General features: G+C 51.1%; 3 protein-coding genes across 7 annotated transcripts in view; 2 read left to right on the forward strand and 1 right to left on the reverse strand.

The window, feature by feature from the left end:
* Nucleotides 1-442: 442 nt before the first annotated feature.
* Nucleotides 443-11,807, reverse strand: BUD23 (BUD23 rRNA methyltransferase and ribosome maturation factor). 4 transcript variants are annotated; one of them, XM_082432414.1, is made up of 12 exons: nt 11,676-11,805; nt 11,535-11,572; nt 10,087-10,182; nt 9,909-9,991; nt 9,717-9,813; nt 7,409-7,505; nt 6,132-6,182; nt 5,300-5,385; nt 5,023-5,068; nt 4,798-4,856; nt 878-967; nt 443-735 (listed from the first exon to the last, which is right to left on the reverse strand). In XM_082432414.1, exons 1-12 carry the CDS (start codon nt 11,721-11,723, stop codon nt 681-683), a joined length of 846 nt encoding a protein of 281 aa, XP_082288540.1. In that variant the 5' UTR covers nt 11,724-11,805; the 3' UTR covers nt 443-680. The 4 variants fall into 4 exon arrangements, with proteins under 4 accessions (XP_082288540.1, XP_082288541.1, XP_082288543.1 ...); XM_082432417.1 differs by lacking the exons at nt 443-735; nt 878-967 and adding exons at nt 2,041-2,059; nt 2,959-3,016 and having other exon boundaries at nt 11,676-11,807; XM_082432415.1 differs by lacking the exon at nt 11,676-11,805 and having other exon boundaries at nt 11,490-11,551.
* An 87-nt stretch (nt 11,808-11,894) lies between these two features.
* Nucleotides 11,895-14,859, forward strand: DNAJC30 (DnaJ heat shock protein family (Hsp40) member C30). Its single transcript, XM_082432418.1, has one exon. The coding sequence runs from the start codon at nt 11,934-11,936 to the stop codon at nt 12,612-12,614; it is 681 nt and encodes a 226-aa protein (XP_082288544.1). The 5' UTR covers nt 11,895-11,933; the 3' UTR covers nt 12,615-14,859.
* MLXIPL (MLX interacting protein like) overlaps nt 12,973-19,454 on the forward strand; it is a 56,012-nt gene continuing 49,530 nt past the window's right edge. For both annotated transcript variants that reach the window (XM_082432315.1, XM_082432318.1), the window contains exons 1-2: nt 12,973-13,111; nt 15,718-15,876. In XM_082432315.1, the coding sequence (XP_082288441.1) occupies nt 15,786-15,876 (91 nt within the window). In that variant the 5' untranslated portion in view covers nt 12,973-13,111; nt 15,718-15,785. The remainder of the gene's footprint in view (nt 13,112-15,717; nt 15,877-19,454) is intronic.

Here is a 19,454-nt window from a genome sequence, read left to right on the forward strand (position 1 = left end):
GGGGCAGAAGCTGCCCTTCTGACCACTAGTGATTGGAGAGAAGACAGGCCCCAGAGGCAACCAAGTGCTGGACTGGTCAGCTGATGCGGCGGCTCAGGGTTAAAGTCAGCCCAGGCTGCTGGGCTGGATAGTGCCTTCAGACCAAAGGGAAACCAGAGACTGGGCAGAGGCCTCAGGCCAATGGGTACCACGGACACCTTTCATTTCATCCTGCCCATGCTTCCCAACTTTGCCTGGTGTTCTAATACATAATATAGTCTCATCTAAGTCACATATGAGCAGCCCTAAATTAATCTACCTTGTTCCTTGCAGGTTAAAAGAATGCTTTCATACATTTAAGTTCTTTAAACCTAACTCATAACCTGGGAATCAAGCCCCCACCAATACAGGAACTTCAGAAATCTGTTTAGGATCACAGAGCTGGAAAATGCCAGAGCCGGAGTTCCACAGAAAGTGGTTTATTGCTCTTAGAACAAAATAAGATGCTCTCAGAACTTTTTTTAGCGAAGAAAATACTTTTAAAACTTTAAACCTTTTTAGAACTTTTCTAAAACACTTTTTGTCAGCTGATAAAGTAGGCACTTCAATATAGAAAACCCTCCAGAAGCAAGTGCCTGGGCTGGATGGCACAGCTCACAACTGTGTGGTCCCAAGCTGTCCCACTGGACGCGGCCGCCTGCTCAGAAGCGGGGCTTGCGCTTGCGGCCGGTGTACTGAGTGTCAGGTCGGACCTCTCTGTGTGAAGAAGTAACAGGGGCGGGAAGAACAGAACCGTCTCAGGAAAAACAACAAGAACCCCTGGGACCCCTGAGGTAGGTGAGCCCCGGGCCATGGGTGGGCAGACCCCCGCCCCCCCCCCCGCCCCACCTGCACTCACTTGCCCTGCCGCCGGCGGCGCTCCTTCTTCTCCAGCACCCACTCTCGGCTCTTCCTCACCACCCCCCGCCTCGCCAACCTGTACGGGACCCTGTGCAGGAGACACAGCTGTGAGCAGACGGACAGAGTGGCCTGGCTGGCACCCAGGTTAACCCCAGCAGGTAAGCGTGGTGAGCTTCCCCCGAGTCAGGTGGCCTCAGATGCCCCCTCCACAACAGAAGTCCCCATTCTGGACACCCCCTTCCTGGTGACATCTGCTGGCGCCAGAGCGGTTGTTTAGGAGGAGGCAGGAGAGGTGGGGTCCCCCCCTCGCTCGCAGGCATCCACGCGGTTGACCACGTGGTTAGGCATACATACATACCTGCCTGTGGGGCAGGCAGGGGCCGAGCTACTTTTGGAGCTCACAAGAGCCGATCCAAGGAAAGCAGGCCCTAGTCTGGCTGAGGCCAGCACGCTTGGTATAGACCAAGTTGGGGCTCCCAGCAACTACAGGTGTCTGAGGCAGGAAAACAAGGCTGCCCCGCTTGTGGCAGCCCTGACAATGATCCTCAAGGGGTGATCTTGGCCTCCAATCCTGGCTGAGGAGAAAAGGGACCTCCCACAGCTCTATGGGAGAGAGGCCCTGAGAACAGGGCAGCCTGGGCCCTCAAACCACATCCCCACCTGGCAGTTGGAATCCAACTGTTTTCAGCGTCGAACACACCACGGAGGCTGCTTGCCCTCTGAGTAACCATTCCCCGAGTACCTGCGTGCACGGCCCATGGATGTTCTACAGTGGCTGTGAACCAGCCCTGCCCCTAAAGAGTCCACGGCTGGGCTGTGGTAGCGACCACCCGCACGAGGCAAAGCAAGTGCAGAGAGACCAGGAGCTGCTAAGGCAGTGATGGGGAAAAGGAGAGGGCCACAGAGATAAGCTACTTCATGCAGAAGGTGGGCCAGTATTCCAGACAAGAAGCAATACATGAAAATGAGGCACAGGGAAAGGACTGAAGAGGAAGCTTAGGGAGCAGAAGAGCCCTGTTGCCTGGAGTCATTGAGTGTAAGGAGAGGAAGGGTCCAAGTGAGACTCTGAGGGTCAGCTGAGGATTGAGTCATCCTCATAAGTTTCCTCCTTGCCTGAGGACCAGAGGAAGCCGGACTGCATGACACACCCTTCCGGCTGCTACTTCTCATCTGTTCTAACCTAATAATAAAAGTCAGATTAAAAAAAAAACACCAACTCAGAATCCCACTTGGCTGGTCCAGTTCATGGAGGCGTGAACACCAACCAGCAAGGAGCGTGCTCTCCCTCCAGGAAGCAGCGAGGCTTTCTACCAAAGGAGGAACACAACATGTCCTAGACTTTGGGGTGTGCAGAGATAGCAGTTCATGAAAGAAAGTTAAGAGGGCCTACAATGAGGGGGCAGGAGTCCGACGTGCCAGGTGCAAAGCAGGCTGCTGGAGATGCAGGACTAATCCCAGGAGTCTCTAAGGAAGGACAAGCTCTGGGGTAGCACAGTCTGGGGTAGCACAGGGGGCAAGATGTGAGCTGTGGGAGGGACGATGGGAAAGAGTCATCAGCGGAGACAAAGGGAGCAGTGAAGACGGTGAGCGACCCCGACCACAGGTGCCAAGAGGGAAGTGGAGTCCACAGTGCAAATGCTGGAAGGGACAGAGCCTTTGGAGAGAGCAGCTGACGAGTGGTAGGGTAGAGGCTGGGTGGCGAGGATTAAGGAATACATAGGTCAAGCAAAGTTGTTGGGGGGTGGGGGGAAGAAATTAGAGATAAGTTAGGTAAAGGTTTAAAATACTTTTCCTTGATTTATCTATTTATTTACAGTAAGTGGCCTGAATGTGATCAGACAGAAGTGACAGCACCGGGAGAAGCCCCATCAGCCTTACAGTAGACAAAGGCCTCCTCCCCGCCCTCCTCAAATCCGAGGACGTCAAGGGGAAGAGCCTGTAGGGAAATGAGGTCCGCGCCAGGCACTGTGCCGAGTCCTGTACAGACATGCCCTCGACTCAACACACTGCCCGAGAGGGTGGCACATCCCCCCCAATTTTAAACAGACGAGAAATGGATGATCAGGTCCCATAACTTACCTAAGTTTACAGTTAGGACACGTCGTCTGTAGACACCAGTGTGAGGACAAGAGGGAGCCTAAGATGGACGGAGGGGAAGCAGGAGATGGGACCACTCCCTGAGAGCAAGCGATGGGCACCTTAGAGCAGAAACGGCTAGGAGAGCCCCCAAGTCCCCACGGGGAATGGGCTGAGGAAGCTAAGGGAGATGACCGCAGAGGGCCAATGGGTCAGAGGGCATCAATCCATGGTGGACACGAGGACCGCACTCATGATTTTCACCACCGGTGGGCCTTCCTAACTCATCCATTCTCGGCTCATTTTTCCTCTTAAATGTCTTAAGAGTCTGAAAACCTTTCACCCCTACCAATCAGAACTAAGAAATCACCTCCTTCTTTACTACCTTATAATCAATTGTTCCTTCAACAAATATTGAACACTTTTTGCTAACAAGACACTATTCTGGTGTCAGGGATACAGTGCAAGTCCCCACCAAGTTTTCATTCTAGTTGGGGACAGAAGTAATACCAAGTAAACGAATACTTAGGATTTAGAATGGAGGGAAGAAGTTCGGGGATGAAGACCAAGAGCTCTGTTTTGTGAAAGGTGGTAGGGAAAATAAAGGTAACGAGAACTCAACTGAAGATACTGAACAGAGAAGTGGCAAGATATGATTTACATTTTTAAAAAATAAAAGATAAAGGGAAGTCTCCGTCTTGCTGCACAGCAAATGAATTCAAAGAGGCAAAGTCAGAAGGAGACAAGTGAGGTAGCTTTCAGTAATCTAGGCAGCAAACACAGACCAGGTAGGAGTGGGGAAAAGGGATGGAGTGACTAGATGTGAAATGTAAGGAAAACAGGAAGGGCTGAGAATGGAAAGAATGGAGGGAAGAAGTTCGGGGATGAATACCAAGAGCTCTGTTTTTTTCCAGAGACCTGTGGGAAGTCCAGGTATGGATATTTAGGAGGGGAGGTGGTTTGGAAAGCAGAGGTGGGACTGAGACCAAGGATAGAAACCTGGAGGTTCTGAACCTGTAGCTGGTGTCTAAGGCAGCAGCACAGAGAGAAAAGGGGTCCAGGGTGGGCCCCAGAGTGGACCAAGAAGGAACAGCCAGTGAGGTTAACAGAAAACTGGGACCGTGGGTGGGAGGCCAAGTGAGGAAAGCATTAGGGGCGCGATCGGCTGCATCAGCTCCTAATGAGCGGGCAAGTTACAATGAAGATGGAGAAAGAAAGAAGACTGGGAAGTGACCATGGGTTTGGCGAGACAGCCTGGCGGTGGCCTTGATCAAGAGAGCAATTTGTGATGAGACAAGCGTGAGCCAGCGGAGAGGACTGAGAACGGCAGGGGAGGCAGTGTGAGGAGTTCGGTCACAAAGGGAAGCCGATGAACAGGGTGGCCGCCAGGAGCTGTTATGGGGTTAAGGGAGGACCCTTTTTGAAGACAGGAGAAATCGCACAGGATGTTTGTGTGCTGATGGGGATGACTCAGGAGGGTAAACATGAGGATGCGGGAGAGGAAAGGGAGCCACAGGGGCCAAGTGGGGATGGGGTCCGGGATGCAGGTGAAGGAGGCAGCCTTGGGAGGAGGGGACAGCCTGCTGGGTGTGGCAAGAGGGCAGGCAGAGAGGAAGGCTGCCCACAGACATCCAGAAGGGCTCCACTAGCTCAGCCAGAGGCAGGTGCAGGCACAGGTCCAAAGGGTTCCCAGGTCCTATTTCCGCCTTGGTGTCTCTGCCACACCGGACCCTGACAGACTTGGTGAAAGCAGAGAGAAACGGAGGACTCTTGCTGCTGTGCCTAATGAACCTGGTGGCAGCAACCGCCTGCACCTTAGGCAGGGCTGAACAACAGCCTTACCTCTCAACCGTGAACGTGGACTCCCTGGCCTCCTCTTCCTCATTCTCTTCGCTCTGGGCCTGCAGGAACCAAAGTGCTCTCAGATCACCCTGGAGATCTCTCAACCCACCTGCCCCACCCCAGAAGGCCTGGCACCCAGGCCTGAGCCCTTCTAACAGGCAGACGGCCCGGCCCCACAAGAAGGGAAGCCAGAAGAGATGGGCCTACAAACTCAGGGTCCCTCACCATTGGTATAAAGGTCGAAGGTCCAGAAAACAAACAGAGGTAGAACCTGAAACAAGAAAGTGGAGAGTGAGGGCTGGGCTCAGAAAGCCTCACAGAGCAAGACAAGTCCTCCCCCTCCCGGCCACAAACAGGTACAGACACAGCCAGGCCTCTTGCCTGCCCGGGGCCCCAGTGACCCAACCCAGCACTGCTCTGGTCCACGCATCAGTGGCCTGTGAGGGCCACACCGCCACCCTCCCTCCTGCAGCACGGCAGCACCCTGGCCCCCGGCACTCACTTCTTGGCTCTGGCGCTGTTGGGATAGTCCACCACCACACCACCAGTGAAGCCGGCCTTGGTGGCCTGGGTCGTGATCAGCTCCAACTGGGGAGAGAACAGCACGCAGTCAGGCGGGGCGGCTGGGGGAGCAGCAGCTTCCCGCCCCCTCCCCTGGCCCCCGTCCGGTCCCAGAATGGACCTTGTCTGGGAGAAGTGAGGGTCTTTATCAGACTATTCCCAATTCCGAGTCCCCGAAAGCCACGCAGAGAAGGTGCAGCCTAGAAGCAGCCACGGCAGATACCTCCCTCGGGGGATTACAGGATGACCAAGTCCCCCTGATTCTCACTTTCTAGCCTAGGGACCCACCTCCCCACTCAAATCTCAGGAAATGAATGGCCACCAACTGCGAGGCAGACTCATTCACGATATCAGTGAGGGACAGCTCGCCACCTGTCCGTCAGAGTCGGTACCTCCTGCCCCTCGCTGCTCAGGCATCACACTCCACAGAACAGACAGCTGCTGATGTCCTCCCCCACCCCCAGCTATTTCTTCGCTTACGGAAATCAGTAATATCAGATGGTTTATCTGTCAAGAGAAGACAGACATCCTACCCACCCCCCGCCACCGCCCCAGGTACCCGTCTTCCTTAGGACATTAGGTCATAAAATGTGCCAGCAGGGGCCATGGCGACCACTCTCGGGAGCTCAGCCCCTCCCTTCCCACCAAGCAGCCTAAGGTTGCTGGTTCTGTCACTTCCCAACAGCAGGAGGGCAGGTGGGTGAGGAGCAGGACAGTTTACCTATTCCGGGTCCCTCCCCCTTCCCTGCACCTCCACCAGCCAAGGGGTTCACCTGCTCTGAGTTCTCAGGGTACAGCTGCAGGACAGCCCGGGCTCCATGGACCTGCAACAGACACATGGCTATCTTTCAAATATCCCATGGGGTCAGGACCCAGGCACTCCTCCCTTCCTTATTCACGAGATATTTATTGAGTTCCCATTATGTGCAAGGTATACTGTTCTCAGGGCTGGGAAACAGCCATGGACAAAAGAGACAGCCTCCGCACTTCTGCAGCTCACATTTTAGTGGGTGAGGTAGCTAATTTACAGTAGTGATTAAGCGCCAAAAAGAAAAATAACATAGGACAAGGGATGGTGCACGACAGAAACTACCAAGTTTACTTTTGGCTCAAGGAAGGCCTCTCTCTGAGGGACGATGGAGCAGAGACCGGAATGTAGTAGAGGGCTGGCTATTTAAATGTCTGAGGGAAGAGCATTTCAGCAGAGAGAAAACCAAACACAAAGGCCCCCAGAACTTCAGGGTTAACCCCAGGACCTGAGAGAAAGAGAAACCACATAACGAACAAGACCCAGCTATCTGCCAGAACAACCCACTCTAAGAAAGCCAGCGGTGAGGTGAGGGGACTAAGGGGACCAAGAAACACCTGGATCCAAAAAAAAAAAAAAAGTGAAAGAACTCACTTTTAGGACTTAGAATCGCAGACTATCATCTAATCCTAGTAAACAGTGGAAATCAACACCATCACTTCTAAAGACAAGATAGGGAATTCCCTGGCAGTCCAGTGCTTAGGACTCAGCGCTTTCATTGCAGGAGCCTGAAGCCAAGGGGTATGGCTCAAATAAATAAGTAAATAAACAAATAAATAAAGACAAGAAAAAAGCTAATAAAGGCTCTCTCAGTGGTAAATAACCACCCTGCTCCCCATCTGAGCATTGGCAGTAGGTGGAAGGCAAGGTGGGAGTCGGAGGATGTGAGCACTCTGGAAGGTGTCCTCTGTGTGGCCTCGAAATGCTGTCCCTGTCCTCACTCTGTGGAGTCCAGGCCCCCAAGCCAACTTCTGAATATCAATTCAGCAGAGTGGACAGAGGAGTTGTGATCAGTCTCAGCTTCTGACATCAGTGTCTTTGCATTTCACTACAGTGTCAGCCCCCTGAGCTTTCCTTTTTTGGTGGCTGAAGACTTGGACCGAAGGAGCCAACAATGAGGTCCTGCCATCCCGTGTGGTCCCATCTAAATGGCATTCCCACGGGGCACCTCCACTTCATCATGCTATCTGCAGGGCAAGGGAGGGACAGGCAGCCAACCCAGTAAGGAGATCTCATACTCACCAGAACAGAGTAAAGAGAAGAAAAGAAGCAGTACAGGCGCTTCGCAGGAATGTCGGACTTCTTGTTAGCATTACAGAGCCACTGCACCGCAGAAATGCTGAAAGAGGAAGGGACCTAGTCAGCAAAGGGAGCGATACGCAGGTTCGATCTCCAGGCGAAACCCTCCTGCCCACGACTCTTTGTTGGCACGTGCAGGTCTACTCCAGGTCACTATTCTAAAACGCTGGACCAGGGCTTCCCTGGTGGCGCAGTGGTTGAGAATCTGCCTGCTAATGCAGGGGACACGGGTTCGGGCCCTGGGCTGGGAAGATCCCACATGCCACGGAGCAACTAGGCCCGTGAGCCACAACTACTGAGCCTGCGCGTCTGGAGCCTGTGCTCCGCAACGAGAGGCCGTGATAGTGAAAGGCCCGCGCACCGCGATGAAGAGTAGCCCCCGCTTGCCGCAACAATCAATCAATCAATCAATAAAATGCTGGACCAAATAGGGTCTACAGAAGGTGAATGTGAACTTCTCGAGGCCAGTCCAAGAAAACATTTCCTCAACCTTGCTTCTGCACACATCTCAAGTTTAGCGTTACTCAGCAGGCGCTCTTCCTGCCACCTACCCCTTCGTTCCCTTCCTCCAGTCAAGGGAAATATGCTTTGGACTTACACAAAGCCATTCGCTCTCCTCCTAAATCACTTCCTTCAACTGTACCTGCTAACTGTTTCCACAATCCCCACATTTAAAGCCTCAAGCAGCTAGTATGTCCTCCTTTCCAACATTCCCCTCCTCACTGCTGTGCACATACATCTACAGAACCCCAAACCCCGCTGGTGTGTCCGACCGCCTCTCCCAACTTTTACGTTCCTCCACTACTCTCCTGGGTCGGCACTCATTACCGCCTCCATTACTTCGACAACCTAACTTCTCTCTCCTCTCGCGTCTTCTCTCTTCTTTTAAATAATCCTCCTACAACACAGACCCGATCTCGTCACTCCCCAGCTCCCCATCAACTACTGAATAAAACCCAAACTTCTCAGGATGGAGTTAAAAGCCTCTAGGAACCGACCCCACATGATCTCATCTTCCGTGGAATTTCTCATTCCTCCCTACATCTATGAGACTCCTTTCCCCACCCACTTCTGTGCCTTTGCTCACACTGTTCCTTCACTCTGAAACCCTCTCCTTGACCATCCAAATTCCTCCCAACCTCAGGGCCCAGCCCCGGCCTCTCCTGCTTTCCTGTGCTCTTACTTCTCTTCCTAACTCTGGTGGGTCCCATGATTCGCTAGTGCACACCCCACACTGGGGCTCACGTTTAGTAACTTGGTCCACATCTTATAGCACCTAAAAAACCATGGAGAGTCTTAAAAACACGGACCTTTATTTCCACAAACAGCACAGCACCTCGGACAATTTCTTGCAGGTAACAAATGTTGAAAAGAAAAAGCCTGCCATACCACCCCTCCTCTTAAAAACAAACTAAAAATGACTATTTACTCCTGAAACATACAGTACCAAATTGCTGGCCTTTGGTTTTCTGCAGCTTAGAACATCTCACCTGATCACTACTAAAAAGCAATTGCTATCTTTGAAATGTTTTTTTCCCCTCCTATTTGTTCCCACATGTAAGCTAATCCCATACCCTAAAAGAAAATCTTCAAATCCAGATTTGTACTCCTCACCCAGATTCCTACTGTGTATCGCTACAGCTCAATCTATTATCACAGGAGGTCTTCCCCCAGCTAATGATTAAACTGTGACTTCCTACCCTAGCCCCTACCTCCACCCCACCAACAAAACACTAAACCAAATACTAAACAGAACTTACTACAGAAGACAAAGAACAACTTCACGTTTCTAACTGTAATTTCAGTGTTCTAAAATCTGTTATCAAAGTACTACGTACACATTCAAAACTTGAACCTGACGCCACAGAAAGGACTCCTAAGCCACCGAAGAGATTGGAGCAATTGGGGCCACTCTCCACTACAAAGTCCTTTGAAAAGAAGTCAACAAAATGGCTGCTGGGGCCAACAAGATGGCTCCTAGAGGCTCAGAAGACCACCCCCCCCACACACACCCCCCACACACAAAGCAGAGAAACCTATACCATGGTGCCTGAACCTGGCAGTGCAAGATAATCACAGGAGTAGTTTTGAAATACAAAAAAATACATATTTTGGGGCCTTGCTCTGACCTTATACATCTGAAAATCCCAGGGATGTGTATTTTTAAGTATTCTGTGTGATTCTGCTGCACAGCCAGGTTTGGGAAGCACTGGCCTGCAGAGGACTAAAAGCAGGACCTGAAGACTCTCACCTGATACAACCATCAAAGGAGCCCGGTTTGAAGGGGATGCCCTGACCCATGTCCCCCAGAAGCAGGTCTCCCTCCGTGTCTCGGTCCAAGGCCGCATCTACATTGGAGAAGAGTAGGTGAGGAATCCATCTGCATCACTGTTCCACACTCACGCAGGGGAGTCCACTCCCGTGCTAAATAGGACACACTTACCCAGCATGGCAGGGCTGATGTCAAGGCCCACCCAGTAGTGCCCCTCATCTGAGAGGTAATCTCCACTCAGCCCAGAGCCACAGCTGGAAGACACAATCAAATGGGGACTCAACAGTGTGAGTAGCAAAGACATCCCACCACCTACCTGGACTATCTGAACTGAGCCCCAGGATCTCACCCAATATCCAACAGGTAACAAGGCTTATCCTCAGGAAGACAAAGGAGCTCCAACGCTCGCCCAGCCATCTTGGTTTGGACATCAATCATCCGTGAGCTAAAAAGGCAGAAACACAAGCAAGTGGTAAAGGAGTTCTGGGCTAAAACCTCACCCAGACCAAGAAAAGCCGAAGAAAGAGAAAAAGGAACAATCATCCTGAGGTACCCTTTCCCGGTCAACAAACTCGACTACAACTATTTAAAAGTGACCCCAAAAGTCCATGTAATACAACGTTGTTATTTGGTTCTGACAAAATTAAAACTGTACTAGCTGCAGAGCTAATGTGAAGTTAACAAATCATTTATCTACTGACCAACCATTGGGTATTTTCAACTCTACCAGGCTTTGACATTGTATTACTTAAATACATGTTTTCTAGAAGAATTATCCACTGTAGCTACTCCCATATAGAAGGGTGAAGAAGACACAATAAAAATTATAGCAGTGCTGTCCATGAGAAACATAACGCAAGCCACTTGGGGCATTCTAGAAGCTACATTTAAAAAAAACTTAAATATGTAAAGTTAACTGTAGTAATAGTTAACCCAACATACTCAATATTACACTTTATTTAACCCAGTATACTCAAAACATCATTTCAATACATAACATAAAAAACAATAAAGCATTTTACATTTTCTTCATACCAAGTATATCAGATTAAATATGTTTCAATAGATGGCTGATGGCTACTGGTTACCATATTGAACAGAAGAGGTCTAGAGTGTATCTGGCTTTCCCAAGATCCAGGGAGAGTCACACGTACCAGTTTTCAAAATGCCTGAAACAGGGCTCTGCAACTGGAAAAAAGTTTCTATTTGCTACATAATGACAACTGACCAAAGAGTTTTTGCTGACTCTGTCTGATGCTCCAATTTGAACAAAAAAAGAGAAAAAAGGTTATCTGAAGAACTTTCTTACAGAGTACTGTATCGGAAAAAATAGGTTTGGAAATCCTTGCTCTAACCCTCATCTGTTAACTGACTTCATAATTATACAAAAAACTCTCCTCTACACAATTCAGATACTCTACCAACAGCTGTCCTAAAGATTTACTGAGATAATGTAAACTGCGGCGTACAGTAAGCATTCCATGAATATTATTTCCTTCCCCCCAACAGCACTGATCCCTTACACATCTCCACTGCGTCCTACCTGTTTTATCACATGCTTAAAATAAGCTGTCGTATGAGAGAAAGTAGGCGTGATCCCTCCCATTCTGATGCTAAGGTTACTGAGACCCATCCGAAGGTTTAAAATTGACTCTTCCAGTGTCAAAAATGGGATTAACTCAGGTCTCTTCCTTCTCCCACCCCCAAATTCTGCGTGCTTTCCAAGCAACCTCCGCAATCAGGGCAACTTGCCGGTTCCCGACCCCCGACGCCTCGCAACATCCAGGCTCCCCTTACTTGCGCACGTATTTCCGGGCTTCATTCTTGTCGTAGAACTGCAGGGACGAGAAAAAAAAAAGGCGGGGGAGTCGGGGAAGAAATCAAGACGCGGAGACCCTAGGAGAGGAGAGAGGGGTGTCCGCGGAACACAGGCCTCACCAGCTCCGGAGGCCCGCTGTGCTCGGGTCGCTGCCCACGGGACGCCATCCCCACGCCTCAGCAACTGGTCTCGTGCGATTTGCTCCGGGAGTCCGGCTTTTACGTCCTCGGCCTGGCGCCCTCCTCGTAATACGCATGCTCCACCCCCTCTCCCCGCCTTCTCTTTTACTCGATTGGCTACAAGGGCCGACCGGATGCGAAAAATGCACGCCTCCCATTGGCCAGTTCATCTTGCACCGCCCGCCTGACTCATTCAAGATGGCAGCCCAGCGCGATGTGAGGTGGTCGCGGCTATTACTGTGGAGGTTGTGGCAAGCCCGGGGGGTTCCACAAAACTTGGGATCGGGCCTGGGCATAGAAGCGAGAACTTATTCCCGGAGCGACGGCCCGTACTCGCGCACGGCGCTCTATGAGCTGCTCGGCGTCGCCTCCACGGCCACGCAGGCGCAGATCAAGGCGGCTTACTACCGGCAGAGCTTCCTCTACCACCCGGACCGCAACGCCGGGAGCGCCGAGGCTGCCGAGCGCTTCACGCGCATCTCCCAGGCCTACGCGGTGCTGGGCAGTACCACCCTGCGTCGCAAGTATGACCGCGGCCTGCTCAGCGACGAGGACCTGCGCGGCCCCGGGGTCCGGCCCTCCAAGACGCCCGCCGCCGACCCCGACTCGCCCCGCACCCAGCCTCCCGCCTCTCGGACCCAGGGCCGCGGTCAGGCCTCATCGGGAGCCAACCGCACCATGTTCGACTTTGACGCCTTCTACCAGGCGCACTACGGCGAGCAGCTGGAGCGCGAGCGGCGCCTGAGGGCCCGGCGGGAGGCCCTTCGCAAGCAGCAGGAGGACCGGACCAAGAAGGGCTTAGGCTGGGACGAGACCCGAGACACGGCTTTATTCTTGTTTCTGCTCACAGTCTTCATCATCATGGGCTTTCGTTTTTAATCGGAGAGCGGAGGGAAGGGGAGCAGCCGCGCCCCCACCCCCCCAAGAAAATGGCCTTTCCTGTCTTCTTGAACCGGTTGCCTCCATTGTCTACTGTTGTCTACCTCTACTGGGGTCCGAAGGAACTGCTCTCCCTTTTCCTTTCCCCACCCGGCCAGCTTAGCCATTGACCTGCACATCCCTACCCCTCTGGTCCAGAAAAGGAGGCTTTTTGATGCCCAAGAAAAAGGCCCCCAATGAGGAGTCCCGAAAGCCCGAGAGTGAGGGGTTTCCTGGAAGCCCTGGGGTGCCTGCTTCCAGATGTTGTCAATTTCTGGAACACTTGCTGTGGCTTTCCTGTAAAGCTCCGAGCAAGACTCGTCTGCTCCTGCCCCACGTGTGTAGCGTGGGGCTCCTCTGTAACCTTGAAACGTGCAATGTGACCAATTGTGACTGCCAAAAGAAAAATTCTGGGCTTATAAGAAACTTGTCTTTCTGTGAGCTCCCCAGGCCACAAGGTGAGACCCAGTGTAGGGTAAGGATGTGATCTGTGGGAACCTGGCCATTCTTTGGTGGTCAGACCCCACTCCGCCTTCTGTTGGTGGTGAGTGTGAGGGGGAAAGAAAGCAAGGTCATGAGCCTAAGGAATGATCCTTCCTGTGCCCATGCTTATCTAATGTATGACCTCGGAGAAGTTACTCTGTGGGCGTGATGGCAGAGGAGCAAGTCGTTTGCTCTCTTTCGGTCTGTCACACTCGATTATCCACGTTCTAATAGGCTCAGTGATTAAAGTATGATGCCAGGGACTTCCCTGGCGGTCCAGTGGCTAAGACTCCGTGCTTCTACTGCAGGGGGCGCAGGTTCGATCCCTGGTTGGAGAACTAAGATCCCGCATGCTGCAGCAGCAGGGGGGGGGAAAAAAAAAACATATATATATATATATATATATATATATATATATATATATATACACACATATATATATATATATATACATATATATATATAGTGCCAGTAGAGTCAAGTTTGTCTTTGGGACCCTGTGCCTGGCACCTGGTCATCCCTTGACCAGCCAGCCCCATTGCTAACTGTGCAGCTCCTCCCTTCCCAAAAATAGAGCAACAAACTGGGAGTTTGGGTCGCCTGAGTGTGGCCCAGCCTCCTGTTTCGCTGGCAGTGCTTATCGCAGGCCCTACAAGCCAAGTCCTTGAAACAGGGCTACTTGAAGCTGTGGGAACTGGGGGAGTTTGAGTAGACCGGATGCTGAGTGACAGGAGGCACAGGATGGAAGCGCGCTTCCTTATTCAGAGCTGGCTGAGGGTTTTTTGGTTTTTGTTTGTTTCCTCTTTTCCTAATTGGTGCAGTGGGTTGTCACTTGGCTAGAGCTGTGGTAATCCAGTTCTCTTAACCATGAATCACTGCACGTGGGGTGTGGCTTAGCTGTGAGATGGTAGGTACTCAGGTATGTACTGTGGAGCGTAAAGCTGTGGGGTAGGAAAACCTTTGCAGGAGATCTTCTACAAGGGTAAGGGCCTAAGTAGGTTCTAAACAAAGCCAGAGGTGCTTTGCTATATTAACACCAATTCCTGCACTCCATCTTTTGTGGCGGTCCTTGGATAAATTGGGAGAAACCCATAGCTGGTGCTATTTGGTCTCTTGGGAACCATTCTGTTTTCTCTAGCCTTGGAGGTTGGGGGCAAACTCTTAGTCATGGCTTTGCAGTGACCATATGATTCAGTAGGAAAGATTTAAGCCTACTCTGGTTCAGACATGCTGGGCTCATGGAGCTTGGTTTGGGGGCAAGGGCATATGTACTTTAAAAAAGAACATTTAATGTTATTATGTTTCATATCTGGAAAACAAGAGGGAAAGTCTTTTCAAAGCACAAACTACAGGAAGTGAAGCTTAGTAAAAGGTACAGAGACTGGTGATTCTCAACCAAGGAGTTGGGGCATAACGGAGTGTCCTTGGGGCAAGATTCTATCAAAGTTTCAATCAGATTGAGGTTGGGGTTCTTTTGGGTCTTGTTTGTAAAAGCACTAGTGGTCTGTGATAATCTGGGATCTTTCTCATGGGCTCTTTGACATAGATCTCTCAAGTTTGTTTTCTCTCAGTGAAGATCACAGCGAAGAACATTCCCTCAGGCCCCAAAACGTGGAGGTAGACCCAGAAGGTTCGGAGTGGTGGGGTCCAGACTCTGTGAAACTTCTGGAACATTCCATGCAACTCCAAACAGGGTAGTCAATAAAATTTATTAATCATCCAACTCTAAGCCTCTCCTTAGGCCTAGAACTAGGCCCACTCTATTCTGTAGTGCCATCCTGCCTGCCTCTGGTTTTTTCAGGCCAGAGCTAAACTCTGAGAGACCCCACGCCCTACCATCCCTGAAACTCAGTCTGGGCTCTTCATGAGAGGGGAGATGTGTGGGAGGCTTTTTGAAGGACCCTCCCCAGCTGGTTCCTGTTACATCGTTTCTCCCTTTCTGGCCCCCCTGCAGTTGTCCTTTCTCAGCTTCTTACCTGCCCTGGGGAGGAGAGGCTAAACCAGGCCATGGACATTAGCCCCTGCCTTCTAGGGGCTGCTCCCCAGTTCCTGATAGAGGAGGAAGGCTGAGACATGGTCAGCTTCAGTCCCTTTTCTCCCTTTGGTCACAAACTGAAACAACTGTAAGTTTGGACCTAGGAAGAGGGGCCCAGCTTGCTCCATGCTGTGCTCATTGGGTAGGGGGTGAAGAAGAGGACCAGGCTGAGTGAGCAGCACACACAGATCCTAAATGGGGAGACACGGACAAGAAGATAGGAATCAAAGGTGTACATGTCTAGGCAATTGTGATATTATCTTTGGGCTTGATCAGGACTTCATTTTATTCCTCCTGAGCCGAAATGTTTTCCCCTCCATTGTCCTTTATTTATTGCTGGGTGAAAAGATCCTTTACACATCCCAGTGCTGAAGGAGTAAGATTTCTTGCTTCCTTCTGAGGTTCTGGCATTTCATTCGCTGGGTGCACCTTGCCTTCTGTAATGGTCCCAGCATGAGCCAAGATGAATAAGAATAGCCTACCTTAGGCCAGTGAGTTGTCCGTTGGTCATTACTGACCATGTATATATATCTCCATCCCTTATAGCCACAGCCTGAAGCTGAGACACCAAGGGTGGAGCCCAAGTGAGTGGCCACCACACCTGCTTATGGAAAATGGCGAGGAGTAGGGGTCTTGTCTCGGGCCTTTGGGCTTCCAGGAAGGTCACCAGATCCCATGAAGGGAGGCTGAGAGGAGGGACAGCTGGTAAGTAGCGGTGTTACTTCAGTCCACTCTCTGGAATTCAGTGCTCTCTCCTGGCCTTTGCCCTCTCAGTTCCTCAGCCCTGTGATGAGGTCACACACTGTCTCCTGCCTCTGAGCAGGACTGTAGGAGGCGCGCCTTGCCTGCCCTCAGCGGCTTGGCTCTCAGGCCAGGCTTGGAGCCCTGGGGGCCATCGGGTTTGTGCAAAGCAGCTGGGGTCCCTCTGTTAGTGTTTTAGGGTGATAGCAAGACCTGAGTCTGGACCTCATGAACTTGCATATGCTGGAGATTGCTAGGTGCTCTTATCCCCCAGAAGCAGAGAGCTCACCTTCACCATCTGTTGTAAGGTCATAGCGTCACTATGGATCTAGCCATCTCGCCACTGTCTCTTAAGGCTATACAAACCCGGGGCCCCGTCGCTAGTCTTGAGGTGGGTTGGCCCTCCCATCCTGCCTCTGCCCTGTCAGTGTTCACATCCTCGGTCCTGGGAGGGGACTGCTGCTAGACAAAAGAAGGCCTGTTTCCGGAGGACGAAGAACTGACCGAGATTCGTGGTTCACAGGCCACAGCTGACCTGCACACAGCGTTTGGCTGCGGCTAGCACAGTGTCTTAACTTTAGGCAATATTCAAAATTTGGAAGACTTTGCATAAAAATCTAGATTTCTGACTTCTCTCAAAAAAATGAGAAAATGTGCCACCATTGAGCTTCCTCCCATACTTTCATGACCACTTGGGCGAAGCTGTAAGGTCTGCCTTTCAGATAGGACCTTGCTCCCCGGTCCGCTGCACTGTCACCAGCAGAGGGGATGTGTCAGAGGCCGTGATGCACACACTTGCACCATTTTGCTCTTAGTAGAGAAATCTGTCTCTCTATCCATGTCTATTAAGAGGAAAAACAAAATAAGGGTGGGGGGGAGATCATGCATTTCCAGGAAAATGGGGGAGGATGTACTTTGTGGAAACAGAGCTGCTTTGCACTGTGACCTTCTGGCCTCTACAGGCATTTGAGTTTGCAGATCCCTAGGTTACCTCCTATGTTAAAAGAGCTCACACTTTATGCAGGGAGGCAGAGTGTAAGTCTTATTTTCATTGTGGGACAAGAAGAATCTTTTGAGAGGTCTACAGCAGTGGCAAGGTCCCAAACAAAGCCAGAGGTCCCTTCGTACAATAACACCGATTCCTGCACTCAATCTTTTGTGTAAAATCCTTGTATAAATTGGGATAAACCCTCAGCTAGTCCAACTTGGTCTCTTGGAAACCATGAGATTCTCTCTAGCCTGGGAGGGCAGGGGCAAGTTCTTAGCCATGGCTTTGCAGTGACAACAGGATTCAGTGGTAAAGACTGAGCTCAGTAAGCCTTGATTAGCACGCACACACAAAAGTACATTTAATGTTATGATGTTTCAAATTTGGAAAACAAGGTGGGAGGCTTAGGAAAATACACAGAAGCTAGTGATTTCCAAACAAGGAGGTGCACATAGACATTCTTGAGGGGGAGGAACACCTTGTTTTTATCAGAAAGGAGTGAGAGTTTTGTTACTTGGGCAATTTTTTTTTTTTTGGCTGCGTTGGGTCTTCGTTGCTGTGCGTGGGCTTTCTCTAGTTGCGGTGAGTGGGGGCTACTCTTCGTTGCGGTGCGCAGGCTTCTCAGTGCAGTGGCTTCTCTTGTTGCAGAGCACAGGCTCTAGGCACGTGGGCTTCAGTAGTTGTGGTTCGCGGGCTTAGTTGCTTCCTGGCATGTGGGATATTCCCGGACCAGGGCTCGAACTTGTGTCCCCTGCATTGGCAGGTGGATTCTTAACCACTGAGCCGCGAGAGAAGCCCTTTGGGCAATTTTTTGGTTTTGGTTTGTAAAAGCACTGGTGGCCTGCAATAGGTAGGACCTTTCTCATGGGCCCCTTGAGGGTCTACCTCAAGTTTATTCTCTCTCACAGAGGATTATAGCCAGGAGCATTCCCTGGGACCCCAGACCTGGAAATAGAAAGTTCCAGAAGTGATCTGGCAGGAGAGCCCAGACTGCCTGGAACTTTCCAGAATATTTCATGTACCTTCAAGCAGAGGGGTTAATCAAGTTTATTAACCGTCCAACTCTAAGCCTTTCCCATGGCCCAGAACTAGGCCCATTCCACTCTGGTGGTATCTATACCCACCTGCCTCAGGTCTTTGGTGTTTTTCATGCTGGAGCTGAATACAGAGGGGCCTTACTCCCTGCGTGCTCTAAAACTGAGTCTGAGCTCTTGAGGAAGGTGAGGGGCGTGGAAGGCCTTTTGAAGGACCCCATCTGGTTCTCATGGTAATACTTGTCTCCCTTCCCAGTCCCTCCCTTGCCTGGGTCATTCCTTCCTCTTCTTCTTACCTGCCCTGGGGAGGGGAGGCTGAACCAGACTGTGGACATTAGCCTCTGCCTTGTAGAGGCCGCTCCCCAATTCACAATAGTGGAGGGAGGCTCAGGCATGACCACCATTAGCCCTTCTTCCTTTTGGTTACAAACGAAAAACTCCCTAGAAGCATGGACCAGAAGTGGGAGGCCAGGCTGAGAGGGGCCCGGCTTGCCCCAGGCTGTGTGGAGAATGTGGGAGGTCTTCTGGGGCTGTTCAGTCTTCTGTCATCCCAGGCAGGCACCCGGTATCATCTCCAGCGTCCCTTGTCTCCAGCACTTCAAGTGCTAGTAGTGAGGAGCAGGAGAACCAAGGCCACTGTGGGATGAAGCTTCTCAAGGGGGCACCATCAGTGCTTTGCCCCTGCTGGGGGTGAATCTGACTGGACTTGAGGGGCTTTCAAAAGCTCGGATGGGCCAGTCCCTCTAACTATTGCCTGTATTTCTTAAGAGCTCATCAAGCAGTCACTCAGGTGCTGCTCACTCATCTTTAGGGATGGGGACCAACCTACCAGCAGTAGCAACCGTGAATCAAGAGCCTCATACTGAGCCAAAATCTGGCTCCCAGTGGTTTCCACCCATTGGTCTTGACTCTAACGTCTCGCTCTATGTGAAGCAGTCCTTTAGAGACTCAAAGGCTAGCCATCACATACTTGTATGTCAAACAGATCCCTCAACTGTTCTGTAGGGGACTTAGCCCCCATCCTCTTTCTTATTATACTCCAAAGGTGCTGTTTTGGGGTTCCCTTAGAGTTTAAAACTTCAGTAAAACGTAAAGCCAAACCAGCACTTGCCTCATTCTAGATGGTTTTAGCCCCACTAACATGGACCAAGATCACATTAGCTTCTACAGCACTCTGACTGTCCCGTTACTTGCAGGACCTTCTGTGACTTCCTGCCAAACTTCATCTCATTAGACTTGACCTAAGCTGATCCAAGACATATTCCCATTCTCCCATCTTCTTGTCCCACAGTCATCAGCCAAGCTGGCCACCTAATGTTTACCCGAGCTGAAGACAGGTAGCTTCAGCCCTATAGAACCCTCTCCATCACTCAGTGGGGGTGGTCATTTGGCAGGCCAGAGAAGGAGCAGGTACCATCCTGGTTGGGCTTACAGGCCACCCAGGAAAAGAAGGTGCATACAGGTGAGGCAACTGTGATGGAGCAGAGTGTGCTTCTGGCCAGAAGTGCTGGGAAGTTTAA

The sequence above is a fragment of the Balaenoptera physalus genome (assembly GCF_965194825.1).
Source record: "Balaenoptera physalus genome assembly, chromosome: 16".
NCBI classification, from domain to species: domain Eukaryota; kingdom Metazoa; phylum Chordata; class Mammalia; order Artiodactyla; family Balaenopteridae; genus Balaenoptera; species Balaenoptera physalus.

What these genes read in the sequence shown, in the direction of transcription:
- DNAJC30 (XM_082432418.1), top strand. Translation starts at nt 11,934, where the DNA reads ATGGCAGCCCAGCGCGATGTGAGGTGGTCGCGGCTATTACTGTGGAGG.
- BUD23 (XM_082432414.1), bottom strand. Translation starts at nt 11,723, where the DNA reads ATGGCGTCCCGTGGGCAGCGACCCGAGCACAGCGGGCCTCCGGAGCTG. An exon ending in CTTCTCTTTACTCTGTTCTG is followed by an intron (nt 6,183 to 7,408) that starts GTGAGTATGAGA and finishes TGTCTGTTGCAG; the next exon opens with GTCCATGGAGCCCGGGCTGT. An exon ending in AACAGCGCCAGAGCCAAGAA is followed by an intron (nt 5,069 to 5,299) that starts GTGAGTGCCGGG and finishes TTCTTGTTTCAG; the next exon opens with GTTCTACCTCTGTTTGTTTT.